The following is a 19,228-nucleotide window of genomic DNA, read 5'->3' as shown; positions in this document are numbered from 1 at the left end:
GGTGGGGGCGGGACTTCCTCACTGCAGGGCATTTGCTTCCGGCAGAGTCCGGAAGACTGTACCGGGGAAAGGGCGGGGCTAAAACCGCCCGCCAATCGGGGCGACGCCTTCGTCTTGCCGGGCGACTCGTGGGGTAACTTGCACTTGGGATTCAGCACCATGGCGTCGGGCTGCAAGATTGGCCCGTCCATCCTCAACAGTGACCTGGCCAACTTAGGGGCCGAGTGCCTCCGGATGCTAGACTCTGGGGCCGATTACCTGCACCTGGATGTAATGGACGGGTAACTCCTGGGGGCTCGGGTCGGGCTGGCCGCGCGGGGGCGGGATCGGCGCACCTATATTGAGTGCCTGTTGGATGCACGGCGTCCCCGCACCACAGAGAGCCTCACTGTGAACGCGGTGCTAAGGAGGGAACCGGGGTAGGGGCTCTGCAGGCCCTGGCTGGAGCGGACCTGACCCAGCCTCGTGGGTTGCGGCGGCGAACCAGACCTCAACTCCTCCCCTCCGCCGACGTAACGTGTGGTCTTCTAGCATTTAGGACCCGGAAGCGACCTTTAAGTCTCCAGAACATTTCGTTTTCAGTTAGAGAAACTGAGGCCCAAGGGGATAGGCATGACTTGCCCAAGCCCACACGAGTATGGCGAGTTAGTGGCAAGGCTGAGGAGTCAGACTTGAGTAACGACTAAGAGGTTGGCGCTACGCTGCAACTTGCCAAGTTCCGCCACTTGCTGGATTGCCTTGGACAAGCCGCTTAACCAACTCTTCGAGCTTCCGTTTCGTTATTTGAAAAATGGTTATTTACTAATGGAACCTCCCGCTTGTCATCTTTGGATGATGAAATGAGCGACTACACGTTTACAGTGCCTGGCATTTAATCAATTCTCTGTAATTGTTAGTTGTTTTATTATTATTTAAATTCTGATTTTTCCTGTCTATTTTCTCTTCAGGCACCCTGCTCTTCAGGGAGGTCAGTTTTTTTGTAAGTAATTTTTAAGCACTGTAGTTCATAGCACATAATATTGTTTGGAATCAGGGTAGTAGTTTCTTAAGTTGGTTATAAAGTGAGGAAACAAAACTAGTGAAAACAGACTCCATCAAAATTATCCAAAGTCGTGACAGACTTTGCAGCTTGGATCTGCCACGTAGTTCTCTAAGCACCATTGGTAACTGGCTGTGAAATTACAAACGCCATTACCTTGGGTTGGGATAGAAAAATAATTTTATTTCAAATAGCGGAAACTTTCTTGTTCCCTCATTCAGATTTGCAAATTAGTGTTATAAAGGATGACCAGTTCGATTTCTTTTTAATGTCACTGTTACTTCTCTACAAATAGAGTTAGATTTTCCTTTATTTTATGTGGTTTAATATATTGTTTCTCCTTTGCATTCTACCCAGTTAGCTTATGAATCTGTTCAACTGTTAGGGGCAAAACCTTGAAATTGGACTAGTATAAATTATAAGCTAAATGTGTAAGGTTAGTTAATATTATCCCTCACAAAAGCATGATTTTAATTTGCTGTCCACTTATGCATCTCTCTCTCTCTTTTTTTTTTTTTGACAGGCAGAGTGGACAGTGAGAGAGACAGAGAGAAAGGTCTTCCTATTTGCCGTTGGTTCACCCTCCAATGGCCGCCGCGGCCGGCGCATCGCGCTGATCCGAAGGCAGGAGCCAGGTGTTCTTCCTGGTCTCCCATGCGGGTGCAGGGCCCAAGGACTTGGGCCATCCTCCACTGCACTCCCGGGCCATAGCAGAGAGCTGGCCTGGAAGAGGGGCAACTGGGACAGAATCCGGCGCCCCGACCGGGACTAGAACCCGGTGTGCCGGCGCCGCAATGCGGAGGATTAGCCTATTGAGCCACGGCGCCAGCTGCTGTCCACTTATGTACTTTATTTTGCACACTTGTGCTTAAAAATCCTAAATTGTCAAAATAATATGCTGAATAGAATGGATATATCAGACACTGGTAACTATTTTTATGCTTGATAGAATAACTTGTGGTCTCAGGATAGAACTGGCTACAGGTGTATGTGGAAGTCCCTCTCATAAAGATAGCAGTTTGATTTTAAGTAAGTCATGTATGAGTAGGTGAATACATGGAGAAAATACTTGTTCAGTTCACCAGTCAGGAATATTAATGCTAACAATAGTAGCAGTATTTATGATTGACTGTTTTGTTTTAGTGCTTTTTCTGAGTTAACTTGCACAGTCTTATAAGGGTGATGCTTTTATTACTACCAGCATTTGATCATGAGGAATCAGGCAGAGAGGTTAAGTCCTCATGATAAGGAAATGCTGGAGCCAGGTCTTCTACTGCTTTCCCAGGCAATAGCATAGAGCTGGATCAGAAGTGGAGGAGCTGCGACTTGAACTAGCACCCATGTGGGATGCTGGCACTGCAGGCAGCAGCTTTACCTGCTTCACCGCAGCGCTGGCCCCCAAAAGTATTTATTTTTATTGACTCTTTCCCTTTTTCTGGAAACACTTCAGAAAAAACTAAATCAGCCTATAGTTTTTTTTGAAAGAAAAAAAAAACTTTACCTTTTAATCTTCACAACTTTTTAAGGTAAAAGCTGGCTTTATTCCCCTTTTTTTGCAAAGGAGGAAACTGGTATAGGGAAGTCCAGTCCTTTTCCTAATGTTCTAGCAGAGGAGGCAAAGCCTGGGTGATCTGTTGCCAGTGCACCTGAGGGTATCTTGAGAAATCCCCTCCGCCAGGGGAAGGAGGGCCCTGGACTCCCTTTCCAAAGGTGGCCAGTCACAATGACTGGTACTGCCTCTCTTTTTCCTGAGCTCTTTTATAAATCTCATCCAACATGACATTTAAGCATGTTTACTGTTTTCTGGTTTCCTTCCCTGCCCAAGCTCCCAATCTCTCCTGATTAAAACTGAATTTTTTCGTTTATCAGAAACTAGATTCAGGAACATGAAGGTGCGGCACTAGTATGGTTGAATATGGAATAAAGGACAAGTTGATTCTTCTGGAGAGAGGCAGTGCCTAGGATGTGTTGCTTATGAGCCTGGATCAGAACTATTAATTTCTAAACTCATCACTGGAATTTAAGACTGGAGAGATTTTGCCTTATACTAGATATCTCACTTGGAAAAAAAATTTCAAGGATTTGCTGTCCTGGGCCCACAGTTTCATAGAACCACAACGGACTGGGGCTGAATCGGGCAGCCACCTTTGGCCAGTGAGGTGTTATCTGCCAGCTCCCAATGGCTTGTGAATTTGTGATTCCTGATTCACAGGAAGGTGTTTTCTGCTTACAGTCTTGGTGCATTTTATACCAACCTTAATTCTCTTGACATCTTTCCTTGTTCCATCTGTCTGAAATAGATTGCATTATGATTATAAGTAAAGCTGAGTGATAATGATGGAACATTATGAGATAAAATAATTTTATACCTGTATTGCAAGAACTTAGGCTAGTAAAGTGGGATCCATTTTTGTTGCATTTTACTTTTTTTTTTTTTTTGACAGGCAGAGTGGACAGTGAGAGAGAGAGACAGAGAGAAAGGTCTTCCTTTACCGTTCCCCCCCAATGACCACTGTGGCCGGCGCACTGTGCTGATCTGAAGCCAGAAGCCAGGTGCTTCTCCTGGTCTCCCATGTGGGTGCAGGGCGCGAGCACTTGGGCCATCCTCCACTGCCTTCCCAGGCCACAGCAGAGAGCTGGACCAGAAGAGGGGCGACCGGGACTAGAACCCGGTGTGCTGGCGCCGCGGGTGGAGGATTAGCCTATTGAGCCGCGGCGCCAGCCGCATTTTACTTCTTGCATGCTTTTCTCTAAAAGTACTTTCAAGGAAAAAAAAGACCAAGGATAATGATGAAGCAGACATTTTAATGAAATTTCTCTTCTTTAAAGTGTTTTCCTTGAGGCCTTTGTTAAAAATTCAGGCCCTCAGGTTCTCTGGAGTCAGTGAGCTCTAAGTGGAATCTGTAAATCCACTTGTAGCAAGTGTTCCCATGGTTACTGTTGTCAGGCACATTTGGAATACCCTGGCTTCATGTTTGGGTGAGTAGTCTTTTTGTTATGGCTTAACCATAAGCTTTTGGTTTCTTATGAGAATATTGATGTTCTTTTGATCTTCAGTAGAACAAATTAGACACGTAATTTGGGAGTCAGTGGTTTTATACATTATATTTATGTTCTTCAATAAAGTAAAAGTGTATTTGTTTGAGTTTCCCATTTTCTTAGGATGTGATTATATTTATTTTGATTATACATGAAAGCTGAGGTAGAGACTACAAGACTACTTCCAGAATCACATAGTAGATTAAAGAAAAGCATATGAAATCTGAGTGTTTTAACAAGAGTTGTAAAATATTCGGTAGGCCTATTTATTTATTTATTTATTTATTTATTTATTTTTAGATTATTTATTTGAAAGTCAGTTACAGGGAGAGGAGGGGAGACAGAGAGGTCTTCCCTCCAGAAGCTTTCTCCTGGTTTCCCTTGTAGGTGTCAGGGACCCATCTGCTGCTGCTTTCTCAGGCCGTTAGCAGGAAGCTGGATCAGAAGTGGATCAGCTGGACACCAACCAGGCCTTGCAGGCAGCTGCTTTACCAGCTATGCCATTATGCCCACCCTGGGTAGGCTTACCTTATGTGCTTATCGGGCCCTTAATCTGAAGTTTTAAGTAAACAAGCTTCTTTTATCCATTGTTTTGACAGTGATTGTTCTAGGCAGATCATAGAATACTTTGGAATTATTAGGAAGTCCACCCTTAAGTGAACGACATGCTAGTGAGTAAAAGTATATCCATCCATCTTCCCTGTCCCTTTGGATACCTCCTGAATCTTGCCCTGTTGTTAGTTGTCGTTGTAGGGGCACATGGGCAGAGTAGTTGGGAACCTGGACTTGGCAGCCTTATTACGTGAGGTTAACTCCTGCCTCCAGCGCTTACTAGTTGTGTCACTCTGGGTCTCTTTCTCATTTGTAAAATAAAGTACTTACCTCATAGAGGTGCTGTGAGGTTTTAATATATGGAAAGTATTTAGAACTGTGCCTTCCATATGTGTTTGTCTGTGTGTGTACTGATTCTGCTGGTCAGCTAAACCCAAGACTTTAACCATGGTTTATTTTCTCTTTTATCTAGCACCACCCCATCTAATCAGTTAACAGATTATATCCGTTCTGCTTATCCTTGTCATTCAAATGATTCTTTGCCACTTACAGTGAACACTTTTTACTTTACTTCTTGCAGTTTATTGCCCAGCCATCTTTGTACATTGTATTTGTATCTTACTATTTGCAGCTTGCTTTCAAACCGTCATATTTATAATAGGGTAAAGTCAAAATGGCTGAGCTTGATATTGGACACCCTTAATGTGGCACACCTCATGTCCTGCCTTTTTCACACTAGCCAAGCTGGTCGGCAGCATTCCCTCCTTCTTTGGGCTTGCTTAGTTTCTTTTCCTGTCTTCCCAAATCCTGTTGTTTTTAAGTCTTGTGCTCTTTTCTTAAATGCTCGGTGATACTTGCTCTTTTTTTTTACCTGTTTTATCTGGAGTCTCCTATTGCCTGCTTGTTACTGTTTTCAAAGCCCAGATTTCAGTACTTTCACAACGTTTACTTCCCTTTCATGATGTAGCAGTGCAGCGTGAGTGTGGTTCCATGCAGCAATTCAGGGGCACGTCCTCTGTCATTCCTCTTGGGCTTTATTACAAAAGAGTAAAGTGAGAGTGGAAAAGATGAGTTTTTGAGTGCCTCTTGTCCAAAATACATGGGACCAGAAGTATAGAATTATTTCAGTGTTGCAATATTTGCATATGTATGTTGAGATAGTGTCCCTGCATTTTGACCGTGAGCTGTCACATGATGTCAGACGTGGAATTTTTCACTTGGAGCATTATCAGAAGTTTCAGATTTTGGATCATTTTGGGTTTCAGATGTTCAGATTTAGAGATGCTCAACCTGTGCTACTTAACCTCTGGATTCTGCAATGACTTATGTCATTTAAACTCATAGTTCAATGGTGAGAACTCGTCACATGAGCTTTCAGGATGTGAAGGGAGCTGAATTGGTTTCCCACAAATGACTGTAGCAAGCAGGATCCTGTGTGTTGTCTCTGCCATCTCTTGCCAGTGAGATAGTGAATTCTCCCTGGGTAAAGAACTAGCATATATCTGTATAAAATGCAAAATTCTGAAGCAGCCAGCATGGTGTTTGCATATGGGAGGTTTTGTTAGGTGAGCTAATGATACAGCAAAGGATTAACAGGATAGGTTAAAGGTTAAGTGCTTTGGACCTGATATCAGGCAGATTTAATTTTAATCCTGGTTCCCTCCACAGATTAACTGAATGATTTAAGGATGTTATTTATCGTTTGCTCTTTAAATGGGAATGTTATTAATAAACATCAGTTTTTTTTTACTGATCTTTAAGAAAGTTTAAATAGAAACTATTATTTGTATTCTCTGATAGAAAAGATTAAAAGTAGCCACAGGCTTCCTGTGACAATAAAGTTCTTGAAACCTAAACCAGAATCCAGAACTTATACATAGTGTGTGACTTGGGCAAGGCATAAAGCTTTGGGATTTTTGATTTTTTCATCTTTCCATTTCTGTCTGCCATGGGTTAAAAATTACACAGTAAGTATTATAAATATAGGTATGACATTATGGTTTCTTGAAATATTAAGGAGTTACTGCTTTGTAAAACCAGTGTTATTCAGATATTTTTAGTGTTTTTTAATACTGATGGTGTTAACTATTAAATTGAAAAATATTGCAATCCTAGACAGTTTCCTCTACTACCCCGTCAGAATTCATGTGGAGAGAAGTACCGAAACTAAAGTGGAAACATTTTCAGAGTAAGATTTTGTTTGTCTTGTAGGCATTTTGTTCCCAACATCACCTTTGGTCACCCTGTGGTAGAAAGCCTCCGAAAGCAGCTAGGCCAGGACCCTTTCTTTGGTAAGTGAGAGTGTTATGCCTTCTGAAGTTTGATGTGTTGCTGAAGTGAAGGAAAAGTAGATGATGGTTGAATTCTTAACTTTCAAGTTCATCTTACATTCTTTTCTTCCCCTCCCTGAACTGGGGCTTTATTGGCCTGACTCCAGTAGCAAGCCAAACTTCTGCATCATAGCCTTGACATTTGTAAATCTCTTTCTGGAAAGCTCTTCACTTGGCTGACTGCCATATCTTTGGACCTCAGATCATTTGTCATTTCCTTGGGGAAGCTTTTCTAATTATTCTATTCCGAATTAACTTTTGTTCAAGTGTCATTATCACCTTGTTGATTATCTTGGTAGAACATTCTTCAGTCTGAGATTACTTTTATCAGACTACAAACTCCACAAGGGCAAGGATTGAATATGCCTTGTTTATTGTGGTTTTCTAAAAGCTAAACAGACACATGATTGGTTCTCAGTGTAATTGTTAATTGAATTTATGAATCAGTTGCTTGATTTATGATGTAGAAGGCCTTTACCTCTAGCAAATTGGAGCTTTCTATAGATAGGGCCTAAATGTGTTCTACTCAATGTCATGAGATGATGTGATTGTTAAGATCACACAATGACTTGGAACTTCAACTGAAAAATAGATTCAATCTACAAGGGTTTTTTGTTTTTTCTTTTATACTGTTTGTTTTATTTTTAATTTTATTTATTTTTTTATTTTTTATTTTTTGACCGGCAGAGTGGACAGTGAGAGAGAGACAGAGAGAAAGGTCTTCCTTTGCCGTTGGTTCACCCTCCAATGGCCGCCGCGGCCAGCGTGCTGCGGCCGGCGCACCGCGCTGATCCAATGGCAGGAGCCAGGTGCTTCTCCTGGTCTCCCATGGGGTGCAGGGCCCAAGCACTTGGGCCATCCTCCACTGCACTCCCTGGCCACAGCAGAGAGCTGGCCTGGAAGAGGAGCAACCGGGACAGAATCCAGTGCCCTGACCGGGACTAGAACCCGGTGTGCTGGCGCCGCAAGGTGGAGGATTAGCCTAGTGAGCCGCAGCGCCTGCCTATACTGTTTGTAATGTCTCATTTGCCAGGTCTCTTGTACAAAAGAAATTTGACAAATTTTGATTAGTATTTCTTTAAAGATTTATTTATTTATTTGAAATGCAGAGTTACAGAGAGGCAGAGAGAGAGAGAGTGAGGGAGGGATGGAGGGAGGGAGGGAAGGAGGGAGGGAAGGAGGATGAGGGAGGTCTTCCATCTGCTGGTTCACTCCCCAAATGGCTGCAATGGCTGGAGCTGGGCCAATCAGGAGCCAGGAGCTTCCTCCGAGTCTCCTATGCAGGTGCAGGTGCCCAAAGACTTGGGCCATCTTCCACTGCTTTCCCAGGTCATGGCAAAGAGCTAGATGGGAAGTGGAGCAGCTGGAACTCAAAGTGGCACCCATATGGGATGCCAGCACTGCAGGTGGCAGTTTTACCCACTATACTACAGCGCTGGTTCCTGATAAGTAGTGTTTTTATGTAACTCTTGGAGTTTAGTAGAACTTAGCTTTAGCAACAGGTTGTGAACCAATTTTATGAAGAATTCTACATTGTTCAATACAGTACACATGAGCCATTTGTAGTTGATAAAATTAAAAATTGTGTTTTTCATTCCCATTAACCACATTGCAAGTTCTCAGTAGCCATTTGTGACTGGTGGCTACTATGTAGCACAGTTAGGAAACATTTCTTTCCTTGCAAAGTTAAGGAGGGTAAAATTAAAATGTCTCTGTAGAATCCATTCACATTGAGTTTGAAAATGGATGTTGTTACCATGTTCATGTGGCACAGAGAAACCATGTTCTGCCAACATGTTCACCATTTTGAAATTTCCAAATAATGGAGTATAATCCTCATTCTGTAAACTATTTTTTTTTTTTGACAGGCAGAGTGGACAGTGAGAGAGAGAGAGAGAGAGAAAGAAAGGTCTTCCTTTGCTATTGGTTCATCCTCCAATGGCCGCCGCGGCCAACACACCGTGCTGATCTGATGGCAGGAGCCAGGTACTTCTCCTGGTCTCCCATGGGGTGCAGGGCCCAAGCACTTGGACCATCCTTCACTGCACTCCCGGGCCACAGCAGAGAGCTGGCCTGGAAGAGGGGCAACCGGGACAGAATCCGGCGCCCTGACCGGGACTAGAACCCGGTGTGCCGGTACCGCAAGGCAGAGGATTAGCCTATTGAGCCGCGGCGCCGGCCCTGTAAACTATTTTTAAAAACTACATTTCAAACAATGAATTTTCCAAAATAAGTTTCTTAACTCTTTAATCAGCTTACACTAGACTTTTTCTGTGAATTAACTTATTCTAGTGACTATGAGAGGTAGTTGAAATAAATAGTATCATGTGGCTTCTGGTGTAAAAGTAGTCACAGAGTCCTCTGCTTTTGGCTTTCGTGTCTGAAATTTTTTTTTCATGTTTTTCTGGTTTTCTCTGATTTGGTCTCCTAGTGTTACCTGTCATCACTTTCTGTTTTCTCTACATGCCTTTCCTGTTACCAATCCTTCTATCAACACCACATGCAGTCTATTTTTTCTTCCTGTTTCTAGAGTTTGGTTTAAAGTAAAAGATACATGAACTCCGTAAGCTTTAATGTTTGGATATTATGACTTTTTTTTTTTTTTAAAGATTTATTTATTTGAGAGGCAGAGTTACAGAGAGAGAAGGACAGCGGGAGAGGCCTTCCATCTGCTGGTTCACTCCCCTAAATGGTCTCAATGGCCATAGCTGGGACCATCCAAAGCCAGGAGCCAGTCTCCTCCAAGTCTGCAGCATGGGTGTGAGGGCCCAAGCATTTGAGCCATCTTCAACTGCTTTTCCAGGCCATCAGCAGGGAGCTGGATCAGAAGTAGAGCAGCCAGAATTCAAACTGGCACCAATAATGGAACCTGCCTGCCACAGTGCCAGCCCCTATGCCTTTGTGTTAGTTCTTAGATCTTGCTTGTTTTGTAATTGATGGATGAATGTAACATACTTTAGGAATTAGGTCACAAGTTGTATATATGTAACTACTAAAGTTCTTAACTGCTCAATCTTAGTATTGAATAGAAATAGCCATCTAAAAAAAAAAAGTCATAGCCATCTTAAAAAAAAGAAGTCATAGGAGAAAGTTATTTTCGAAATCAGTGGTCTCAAGTATAGTGTAAGTGCCTGCGGAAATCCTTGAAACACAGAATATCCATGAGGTCCAAACATTTTGTAATATTATGATATTTTTTTTTGTACTTACAGTGTAAAAACAATGGTGAGGTCATTTGTTGGTGCCTTACCCAAATCAGTACAGTAGTATTGAATGTATCAGTTGCCATTATATTCTTCTTTACCATGTGTTTTCAGTAAGAATCCTTGGCTAAGAAGTCCACTTTATTAATTTTAATAAACTTAGTAATTGAGTACATATCTTTTTTTATTTTTTATGTATTTGAAAGGCAGACAGAAGGAGAGACAGAGACATAGAGAGATCTTCCATCTGCTGGTTCACTCCCCAAATAGCCACAATGGCTGGGGCTCGGCCAGACCAAAGCCAAGAACCCAGAACTTTCCGGTCTCCCACATTGGTAGGGGTCCAAGCACTTGGGCCATCTTCTGCTTTCCCGGGTGCATTAGCAGGGAGCTGGATCAGAAGTGGAGCAGCCAAGTCTTGAACTGGCACCCATATAGGATGCCAGCATGTCAGGTGGCAGCTTAACCTGCTACGCCACAGTGCTGGTCCCATTTTTTAGTATTTTGTGTGATAAAATGTACATTTAAAGCACATTTGCTACACATAGATTTATGGTTTTCCCAAGGAAAACCACTTGTGATCAGAGTAAAGATCTGAACTAGCTGCTTTTTTAATGAATACTTATTTGAAAGAACAAGTGACAGATAAACTATGGGCTATGGTGTTTCAGACTTGACCATTTTACTGCTTTCTTTTAAAATTGATGATATGAGCCTGCCAATTGTTGTTTTTCTTTAATTTATTTATTTTATTTGAGAAGTAGAGTATCAGAGAGGGAATGACAGAAAGAGATCTTTTATTTACCTGTTCTCTCTGCAGATGACTACAACAGCCAGGGTAGATCAGGCTGAAGAAAGGAGCCAGGAACTCCATTTGGGTCTCCCACATGTGTGGCAGGAACCCAAGGAGTTGGGCCATTGGGAAGCTGGATCAGAAGCAGAGTAGCTGGGACTCAAACCAGTGCTCTGACATAGAATACAGGTGTCCCAAGCAAGAGATTAACGCATTGCACCACAATGCCTGTCCCACTTTGTCAGTTTTTATTGCCATTTATGCAGTTAGAACTTGCAAGGGAAAATTAGAATTTTGGAAAACTTGTATCTTACCATGGTGAGCTTGACAGCTTCCTAATACTGATGCTTGTTGACTTACCATATAGTTACATTCTGATAAACCATTTTAAGTGGAGAATATGGTAAGTCAAAGATGCTAATAATATCCCTAACCTGTCAGACATCATAGTTCATTCCTATCTTAAACATGCTCAAAACACTTAGAATAGCCTGGAGTTGGGCAGGATTATCTAGCACAAAACACATTTTATAAAGTGTTGAATATTTCACATAATTTATTGAATGCCTGTATCCAGAAAATATTGACAACAAAATATAATGTTGAGTTTTGGTTGTTTACCCTTGTGATTGCATGACCGAATTGCCACTGTGCCTATCTGATGCTGCCTGGTAACGTGAGAGAGTATTGTGCAGCAAATTGCTAGCCCAGGAAAAGACAAAGTACAATGTCTACAGAATGCATATCACTTTTGTGATCATAAAATTGAAAAAAATTATAGGTTGAACCATCATAACTTAGGAACCATCTGTACAGTATTTTTTCTTACACACCTGTGACAAAGTTTAATTTATAAATTAGACACAATAGAGATTAATGATGAGAGCTAATAGTAAAATGGAACAATTATAACCACATACTGTAATAAAATTATATGACTGTGGTCTTTCATTCAAAACACCTTACTGTTTTGTACTCACCCTTCTTGTGATGGTGTGAGATGAGACTTGAAGCCCTTCATAGCTTCTCTTTGGCATTATCTGGATTGCCATCACTGCTACTCTTGCACTTTAGGGCTATTAAATAAAATAAGGGTTTTTTGAACTTAACCAAGATGGCTTCTGAGTAGCAGATGGTTAGAGTTTTATCATGGTACACAGAACAGTGTAGAACTGAAAACTCAGGAGTTGTTTAAAGAATGGAAATGGAACTAATATTAGAACATTCTGGAACCTTTGATCTTATAATTACTATAGGCAGATTTGCCAAACTGTTGACTCCGTGAAATTGTGGAGTTTCTCCAGTGAAGGTCTCGAATGGTTTCTGCATGCTAGAGATTGACTAACGGTGACTTAGCAGTGTAGTAACTTAAGTAATAAACTAACTACATATTTAAAGCCAGACTGAATTTTCCTTGTTTATAATACAAGAAATAAAAAAAAAAAACATATTGAATACATTTTCTATAAAATAAAGTTTCACGTGTTAAATATTTTCTAGTTGCTTTGATAATTGCAAACTTTGATAATTGGCTTCATTAGTCAAACTTGATATTCTGATTTCTTGAAATTTTTTCCAAAGCTTTACTACATTTTAAAATCTTAGTTGAATTCTGGAATTTTGATTTTTTTTCCTTAAATGTAGCTTAGCTGTGACAGAAATGTGCTTCTCTAGCCAAGCAAAAAAACTATTCAGTACTGTTTGCATTCTTCATAGGGCTATTTCTTGGTTTTATGTGCTTTTAAGTTGCCCCCTCTTTATGAGTCACTATAATGTTTTAAGTCAAGATCTTTTTTTTTTTTTTTTTAATTTATTTATTTGAAAGGTAGGATTACAGAGATTGAGGGGGAGACAGAGAAAGATCTTCCATCTGCTGGTTCACTCCCCAAATGGCTACAATGGCCAGGGCTGGGCCAGGCCGAAGTGAGGAACCAGGAGCTTCTTCTGAGTCTCCCACATGGGTGCAGGGAAGCAAGTACTTGGGCCATCCTCCTCTGCTTTCCCAGGTGCATTAGCAGGGAGCTTGTTTGAAGTGGAGTAGCCAGGTCTCGAACTGGTGCCCATATGGAATGCCAGCACCACAGATGGCAGTTTTACCTGTGTGCCATGGTGTCGGCCTCTACATCAACATCTTTAAGAAGGCCGTACTTGATTTCCCCTTACATATTTACATGAATCAAGCTTTAGAATTAGAATTATTATCAGGCTTCTAGTGATGTATTCTCTTCCCTAAATCTGTTATTTCTATAATCTGCCTCTCCATTACTGACAGTTCGGTTCTTTAGTTGCTTTGGTCAAAAGCCTTATCACCATCTTGACTTTCCTCTGCCTTTTTACATGTGATCCACAGCAACTTCTGTGGCTCTACCTTCAGAACATATCCAAAGTCCTCAGTTGTTGCCATCATCGTCTCACCTGTTATTTCCATAGTAACCTCCTTGTCAGATACTGTCAGCTTCTCCACTCAAAATCCTGTGTTGTTTATGCCTTCTCATTATGAATGAAACTCCATGGGGCTTGCACAGTGTCAGCATCCAGCTGGCTCAAGTCCTGGCTTCTGATTCAGCTCTGTGCTAATATGCCTGGGAAAGCAAAGAATGGCCCAAGTACCTGGGCCCCTGTGCTGATGTGGGAGACTGGATGAAGCTCGTGGCTTTTGGCTTAGGCCTAGCCCAGCCCTGGCTGTTGTAGCCATTTGGAGAGTGAACCAGTGGATGGAAGATCTTTTGCTTTGCCTCTTCCTTTCTGTCTCTGTAACACTACTTTTCAAATTAATAAATAAATCTTTAAGATAGAAAAGAATAACACCCCCCTTGATCTGCAGAACCCTGTGCTGCATCTCTGCGTGCCTGTACCCTCATGTCTACCTGGGGCATCCCTGGACCCAACCACACTGGCCTTATTAATTGCCAACCTACTTTGCATTTTACTGACATTTTGTTTGTTGTTTGTTTCTCCAAATGTAATCTGTGTGATAGCAGAGATTTTCATGTTTGTTTTTTTGCTTTATCCCTAGAGCTAGAAGGGTTAATGTTGGCAGTAACTGCTCAATAATGTTTGTTCAAAGAGTAAATAGAATCACTTAATTTAACTCAGAGGAAATAAGGCTACGCAGATAATATCACTTAGCTTTCTGGACATGAGAAAGGAGAGGTAAGGAAAAACAGGAATAGAGTTGTACAAAATGTCATTTGTGAGCAAACATTGCTATGAGCCCCTGATTTGTGAGGAATTAGGGGAAAAAAAGATGGAGACATTGTCCTCTACTGGCCAAAGAAAGTCTTGTCCGGGGGCTGATGCTGTGGTGTAGAGGGTAAAGCTGCCACCTGAAGTGCCAGCATCCCATATGGGCACCGGCTGTCTACCATGGCCTGGGAAAGCAGTAGAAGATGGCCCAAGTCCTTTGGCCCCTGCACCTGCATGGAGACCCGGAAGAAACTCCTGGCTTCTAGCTTCGGATCGTCCCAGCTGTGGCCGTTGCAGCCAACTGGGGAGTGAATCAGCAGATGGAAGACTTCTCTCTCTCTCTGCCTCTCTTTCTCTCTCTGTATAACTCTTAACTTTCAAATAAATAAATAAATCTTAAAAAAAAAATGATGTATTTAACTGAAACCTGCCAAGAAAAGAGGAAATTAATTTTTGTCTTGCAGGAGAATTTATATCCAAACATGACAAAAACTACAGTCTGGTTTCAATATTATGAACCAAATATTTTCCTCTCAGTAATATTTAGTAGATATGTCTTTTCTTTGTAGACATGCACATGATGGTCTCCAGGCCAGAACAGTGGGTAAAGCCAATGGCTGTAGCAGGAGCCAATCAGTATACCTTTCATCTTGAAGCTACTGAGAACCCAGGGGCTTTGATTAAAGACATTCGGGAGAATGGTATGAAGGTAAGAAGTCAACAGTCCCGTAATAACATACTAATCACTCAGAGTTTTGAAGATTTGGTAGAAAACAGGAAATGATAAGAAGACCTGACCTAAGCAGTTATTCTTCAGCTGTGAGGCCAGATTTTAAGTCTGACTTGTTTGTCAGAGAGTATGTACGTGTATCTACTGTTTCCTGAAAGTTACTGCCTTTTGGATTTATTTTTGATAGTCATGTTAATTTTTTACCAAATTAACTTTTTTTAAGTTAATGTAATGGTATGAATAATTTTTTATTCCATTTGTTATTTTATAAAAATATTTCTATGAGGATTGAAATGCCAAAATAATATTATACAGAAATAACTGCTAATATGATGTAGCAACTTTGTTTCTGTTATAGGTTGGCCTTGCTATCAAGCCAGGAACTACAGTAGAGTATTTGGCACCATGGGCTAATCAGATAGATATGGCCTTGGTTATGACAGTGGAACCTGGTTTTGGAGGACAGAAATTCATGGAAGATATGATGCCAAAGGTAAAAGAAGTATTGGATTCTGGGGTGAGGCTTTTATTGAATGTGCTCATTCAGTAAGCACGAAAGGCTTGAATATTTAAGCATAAATATATATTCAGAGTTTCATAAGTTAAAAGACTTATATATTTAGACATGGCCTATTCTGAAAGGGAGGACATAGAGATGCTTATAGATCATTGTAATATATGATAAACATTGTCATAGATCTCAGGTTTTGGAAATCAGAAATAATACTACATCTTCATCTTCACAGTTTCTTCTGAAACTGTTATCTCTGTAATCTTTAGGTTTCTTGGGAGTTTTCCTTGAATGTTAAAGGTTTGTCTTTAACAAATACAGTTTGTGAAGTTATGAAATACAGTTTTTGAAGTTATGACAAATTGAATGCTATTTGCCAAACAGAATAAAACGTGCTTTTATAAAACTTAATTTGTTTCATTAAAAGGCAAGTGTTCCCCAGTAATGTCTGTACATTATATGAGAGATCTGTACATAATGTGAGAGATTTGGAGATTTAATGACTAACATTGGCTATTTGACTTTCTTGTTTATTTGGTTGTTTTTTTCCCCCACATACCCACTTTAGGAGTCACTTATTTCCTCGTGTATATCTAGGTTCACTGGTTGAGGACCCAGTTCCCTTCTTTGGATATAGAGGTCGATGGTGGAGTAGGTCCTGACACTGTTCATAAGTGTGCAGAGGTGAGACTACTTCCCCCCGGCACTAGACCTACTTCCCCCGGCACTAGACCACTTTCCTGTCAAATATAATTTCTAAGGCATTTTCTTGTAGACCAAAAAGATTTCACCTACATTTCCTAAATTAATATTTTTTTTAATTGAAAAGTACTTTTTGTTTAAATGTAGAAGTAGGAAGATAAATTGCAATAAATGAATATTCCAAAATCACATAAATTGTTAAATGGTAAATCCTGGTTGTCTAAGTGAAACTGAAGAAAATTCTTTGTTTAAAAAAAGAGTATGCTGAATGCCAGTCCTTTGAAGGCTCATATCTAGGCCCTTGGGATGAAAGATTTTTCCAAAATAGGGAAAACTTTTCTCAAAGGGGAAGAATAGAAAGTGTATTGGTTATCTATTTTGTCCATTTTAAAAACTGAGTAGCACCATTTTTGATGAAAATCAAGGTCAGATACCTGACAGTGGCCTCTTTGGATACTCCAGTGATTCTCTATGTAGACATGTGATAAGTTTCTGTTATTTATTTTTTTAGTCAGGGTCTTGAGATTTGTAGAAGGTGCTAGCCCTTCCTGTAGCACAACAGGTAGTTAAAACCTAATGGCTTGCTTTTATTCAGCAGTGTAGTGTATCTGCACTTCGAAGTTCTTCTGTAAGTGACAACACTTTGCTGCTTGGTACATACCTATTAAAAGCTTGGCAGTGAGAGACACTTAGGAAAGAGGAGTTGGCCAGATGAGTAGTGAGCATGCACCTTTTGACCCCTTTGGAATTGCTTTTTACTGAATTGTGCTTTGCTGATTAAATGAAGAGAAGTTAAGTGGTAATCCTGTAAAACTTAACTTTTCTGTTGACTGTTGCGGGAGATGCAATGAGTAACAAAGTTTCATTGGAGGTGTTTTCCACAGCTTGTGGTTTCCCCCATCCGCGCCTTTCTTCTATCAGTGAATCACATAATAGATTGGGGTTGATTCCTAAAGTCAAATCCTAGGAAGCTGAGCATTTCAGTGAAATGCACTGAGGCATGAAGTCATGTGCCATTCTTTTAAGATTATCTTTTAGAAGATTAAAAGACTGTTCTTTTAGTATCTGTGGGGACATTAGTATATGAGGGTATTTCAGAAAGCTTATGGGGAAGAATGGAATTAAAGATGCTTATTTGGTTCAAAATAATTTTAGAATTCATATGTAGTTTTTTCCATAATATTTAATCTCCATCACTGCTTTGTAGACCCCTCATGTGCATGAATCTCAAAAATGTTTTGCATCAAAATAAACCTACCTTTAACTTTATCATTAATACCATTTTCCATGAATATGTAAAAAAGTTCCTCATATTAGAAAAAAGCTTGTTGCAACTGAGGATTCAGAAAGTTTTATGATCACTTAGGTGTATCTAAAATTAATTTTACATCATTTGTGAACATTTTAACTTCTTACCTCATTCAATTAAATATCAAAGTGGCTTTCATACAAAGTGTTGACAAAGGCAAGGGTATAAACTCGTGTCCACTAATTCTCTTTTAGGGCTTTGCATCTTTAAGGCATAACCTAAGTGTTTGCTTCTTCCAGGCAGGAGCTAACATGATTGTGTCTGGCAGTGCCATTATGAAGAGTGAAGACCCCAGATCTGTGATCAACCTGTTAAGGAATGTTTGTTCAGAAGCTGCTCAGAAACGTTCTCTTGATCGATGAAACCACAAAGATCCCAAAGTTCCTGCTTATGGAATCTTTTTACTTGGAAAATAGGAATATTGATTTCCAAATCATATCACAATTGAGGCAGTGCTGCTTTGCTGAGCAATTATTCATTCCCATGATTAAAACCTATTGTGCAGTGTTCTAGAAGGTTAGGAATTGGTATGTATAAGTACAATTTTAGAGATGCAATTTAAAAATTAAGTGTGATAGAATACTCTGTTTTTACTGGGATGCTTGACTTTTATAAAGTAAAACTATTAAGATTACAAACAGAAATGTATCTTAATCCCTAAGAAGGCATTTAGTTAGCTACTTCGAAAAAAAATTTTTATTTCTAAAAATTTTCTGCTTTTTCTCAGCTATTTTCCAAAAGCAAAGGAAATGTTTATGTCTTTGGTATTTCATGTCATTTGTGATTTGTTTATGTTTGACAATATGAGTACAATGGAACTTAAAAATATAAGCTTGGGTGGGATGGCATACCATTTTCTTGCATCTTAAACATTTATTCTTCACTTTTCACCTCATACTTGATTCATAAAAGCTATCTAAACCATATGTGAAAGCCTAGGAGTTCTTAAATATAAGTATAGATTTTTATCAAGGTGTTAATTCTGTCAGAGCAGTTATTCAGTAATTCCCATCACCATTTTTCTTAATTTCACTCACTATTCTTAAGGACATTTAAATAATGCTGTTGTGTTAGCTCTGAGTAGAAAGAAAAAGTAAAGCTTCTATTTGGAAAAAATATTGGTTGAATCTTGCCTCTGCCCTTTTCTGGCTATTTGTCCTTTTCCAGTCACCCATCCTTTCTTGGTCTTCTATTAACTCATTTATTTGTTGTATGTAATTACAACAATGCAGGGTTTTGGTGACCATTAAAACAAGTAATGTATATAAATCTTCTACTGTTTTCAGAAAATTTGAGGAAGCTCAATAAAAAGTGGCCAGCATTATGTAAGCTTGTTTCATGGGTTATAAAATACTTCCAAAATAATCACATTAAATGTATATAAATTACACCTATAAGACGCAGCACATGTTTTTATCTCCAATGCAGAAAGTAAAGTTTAGCAATAGACTGACACCACAGAAAGGATATGTTAAGACAGGATTTCTAGTAGTTAATCTTTACAGTGAAATCCTTGGGAGGTAGGTTATTCAAAAGAAGCTTCTTTTACTTAACATTGTCTTATTTCCAATCTAATATTGTTGTTGTGTAACAGAACCAGATGGCTCAGAATATTCTGGAACTATGAATCTTTACCCCCAATGATAAATATTTAATACAAGAAAGTTCAGGTAGGCAAAGAGATGACTTGGTACAGAATTAATCCGTAAACTAAATATAATTGTGTTACACAGACACTACAGATATGTTTCAACTACTTCGTTCTTCTAAATCCTTTTGCTATGTAATAAATATGGTAAGAAATAACAGGATCAGCATCATCCTTCTTGAGGCC

General features: G+C 39.9%; 1 protein-coding gene across 10 annotated transcripts; it reads left to right on the top strand.

The window, feature by feature from the left end:
• The first annotated feature begins 131 nt into the window (after positions 1–131).
• Positions 132–18,723, top strand: RPE (ribulose-5-phosphate-3-epimerase). 10 transcript variants are annotated; one of them, XM_017343078.3, is made up of 7 exons: positions 138–270; positions 948–967; positions 6,842–6,921; positions 14,712–14,851; positions 15,231–15,365; positions 15,981–16,067; positions 17,634–18,723. In XM_017343078.3, exons 1-7 carry the CDS (start codon positions 160–162, stop codon positions 17,754–17,756), a joined length of 696 nt encoding a protein of 231 aa, XP_017198567.1. In that variant the 5' UTR covers positions 138–159; the 3' UTR covers positions 17,757–18,723. The 10 variants fall into 10 exon arrangements, 9 of the variants coding, with proteins under 9 accessions (XP_008257322.1, XP_008257321.1, XP_017198567.1 ...); XM_008259096.4 differs by having other exon boundaries at positions 948–979; XR_007920584.2 differs by lacking the exon at positions 948–967 and adding an exon at positions 4,466–4,596 and having other exon boundaries at positions 139–270; positions 15,952–16,067.
• Positions 18,724–19,228: the final 505 nt, after the last annotated feature.

Source organism: Oryctolagus cuniculus, chromosome 3 (genome assembly GCF_964237555.1).
Source record: "Oryctolagus cuniculus chromosome 3, mOryCun1.1, whole genome shotgun sequence".
NCBI classification, from domain to species: domain Eukaryota; kingdom Metazoa; phylum Chordata; class Mammalia; order Lagomorpha; family Leporidae; genus Oryctolagus; species Oryctolagus cuniculus.
Note: the sequence above shows the minus strand (reverse complement) of the source record. Positions and strands in the feature narration are given on the sequence as shown.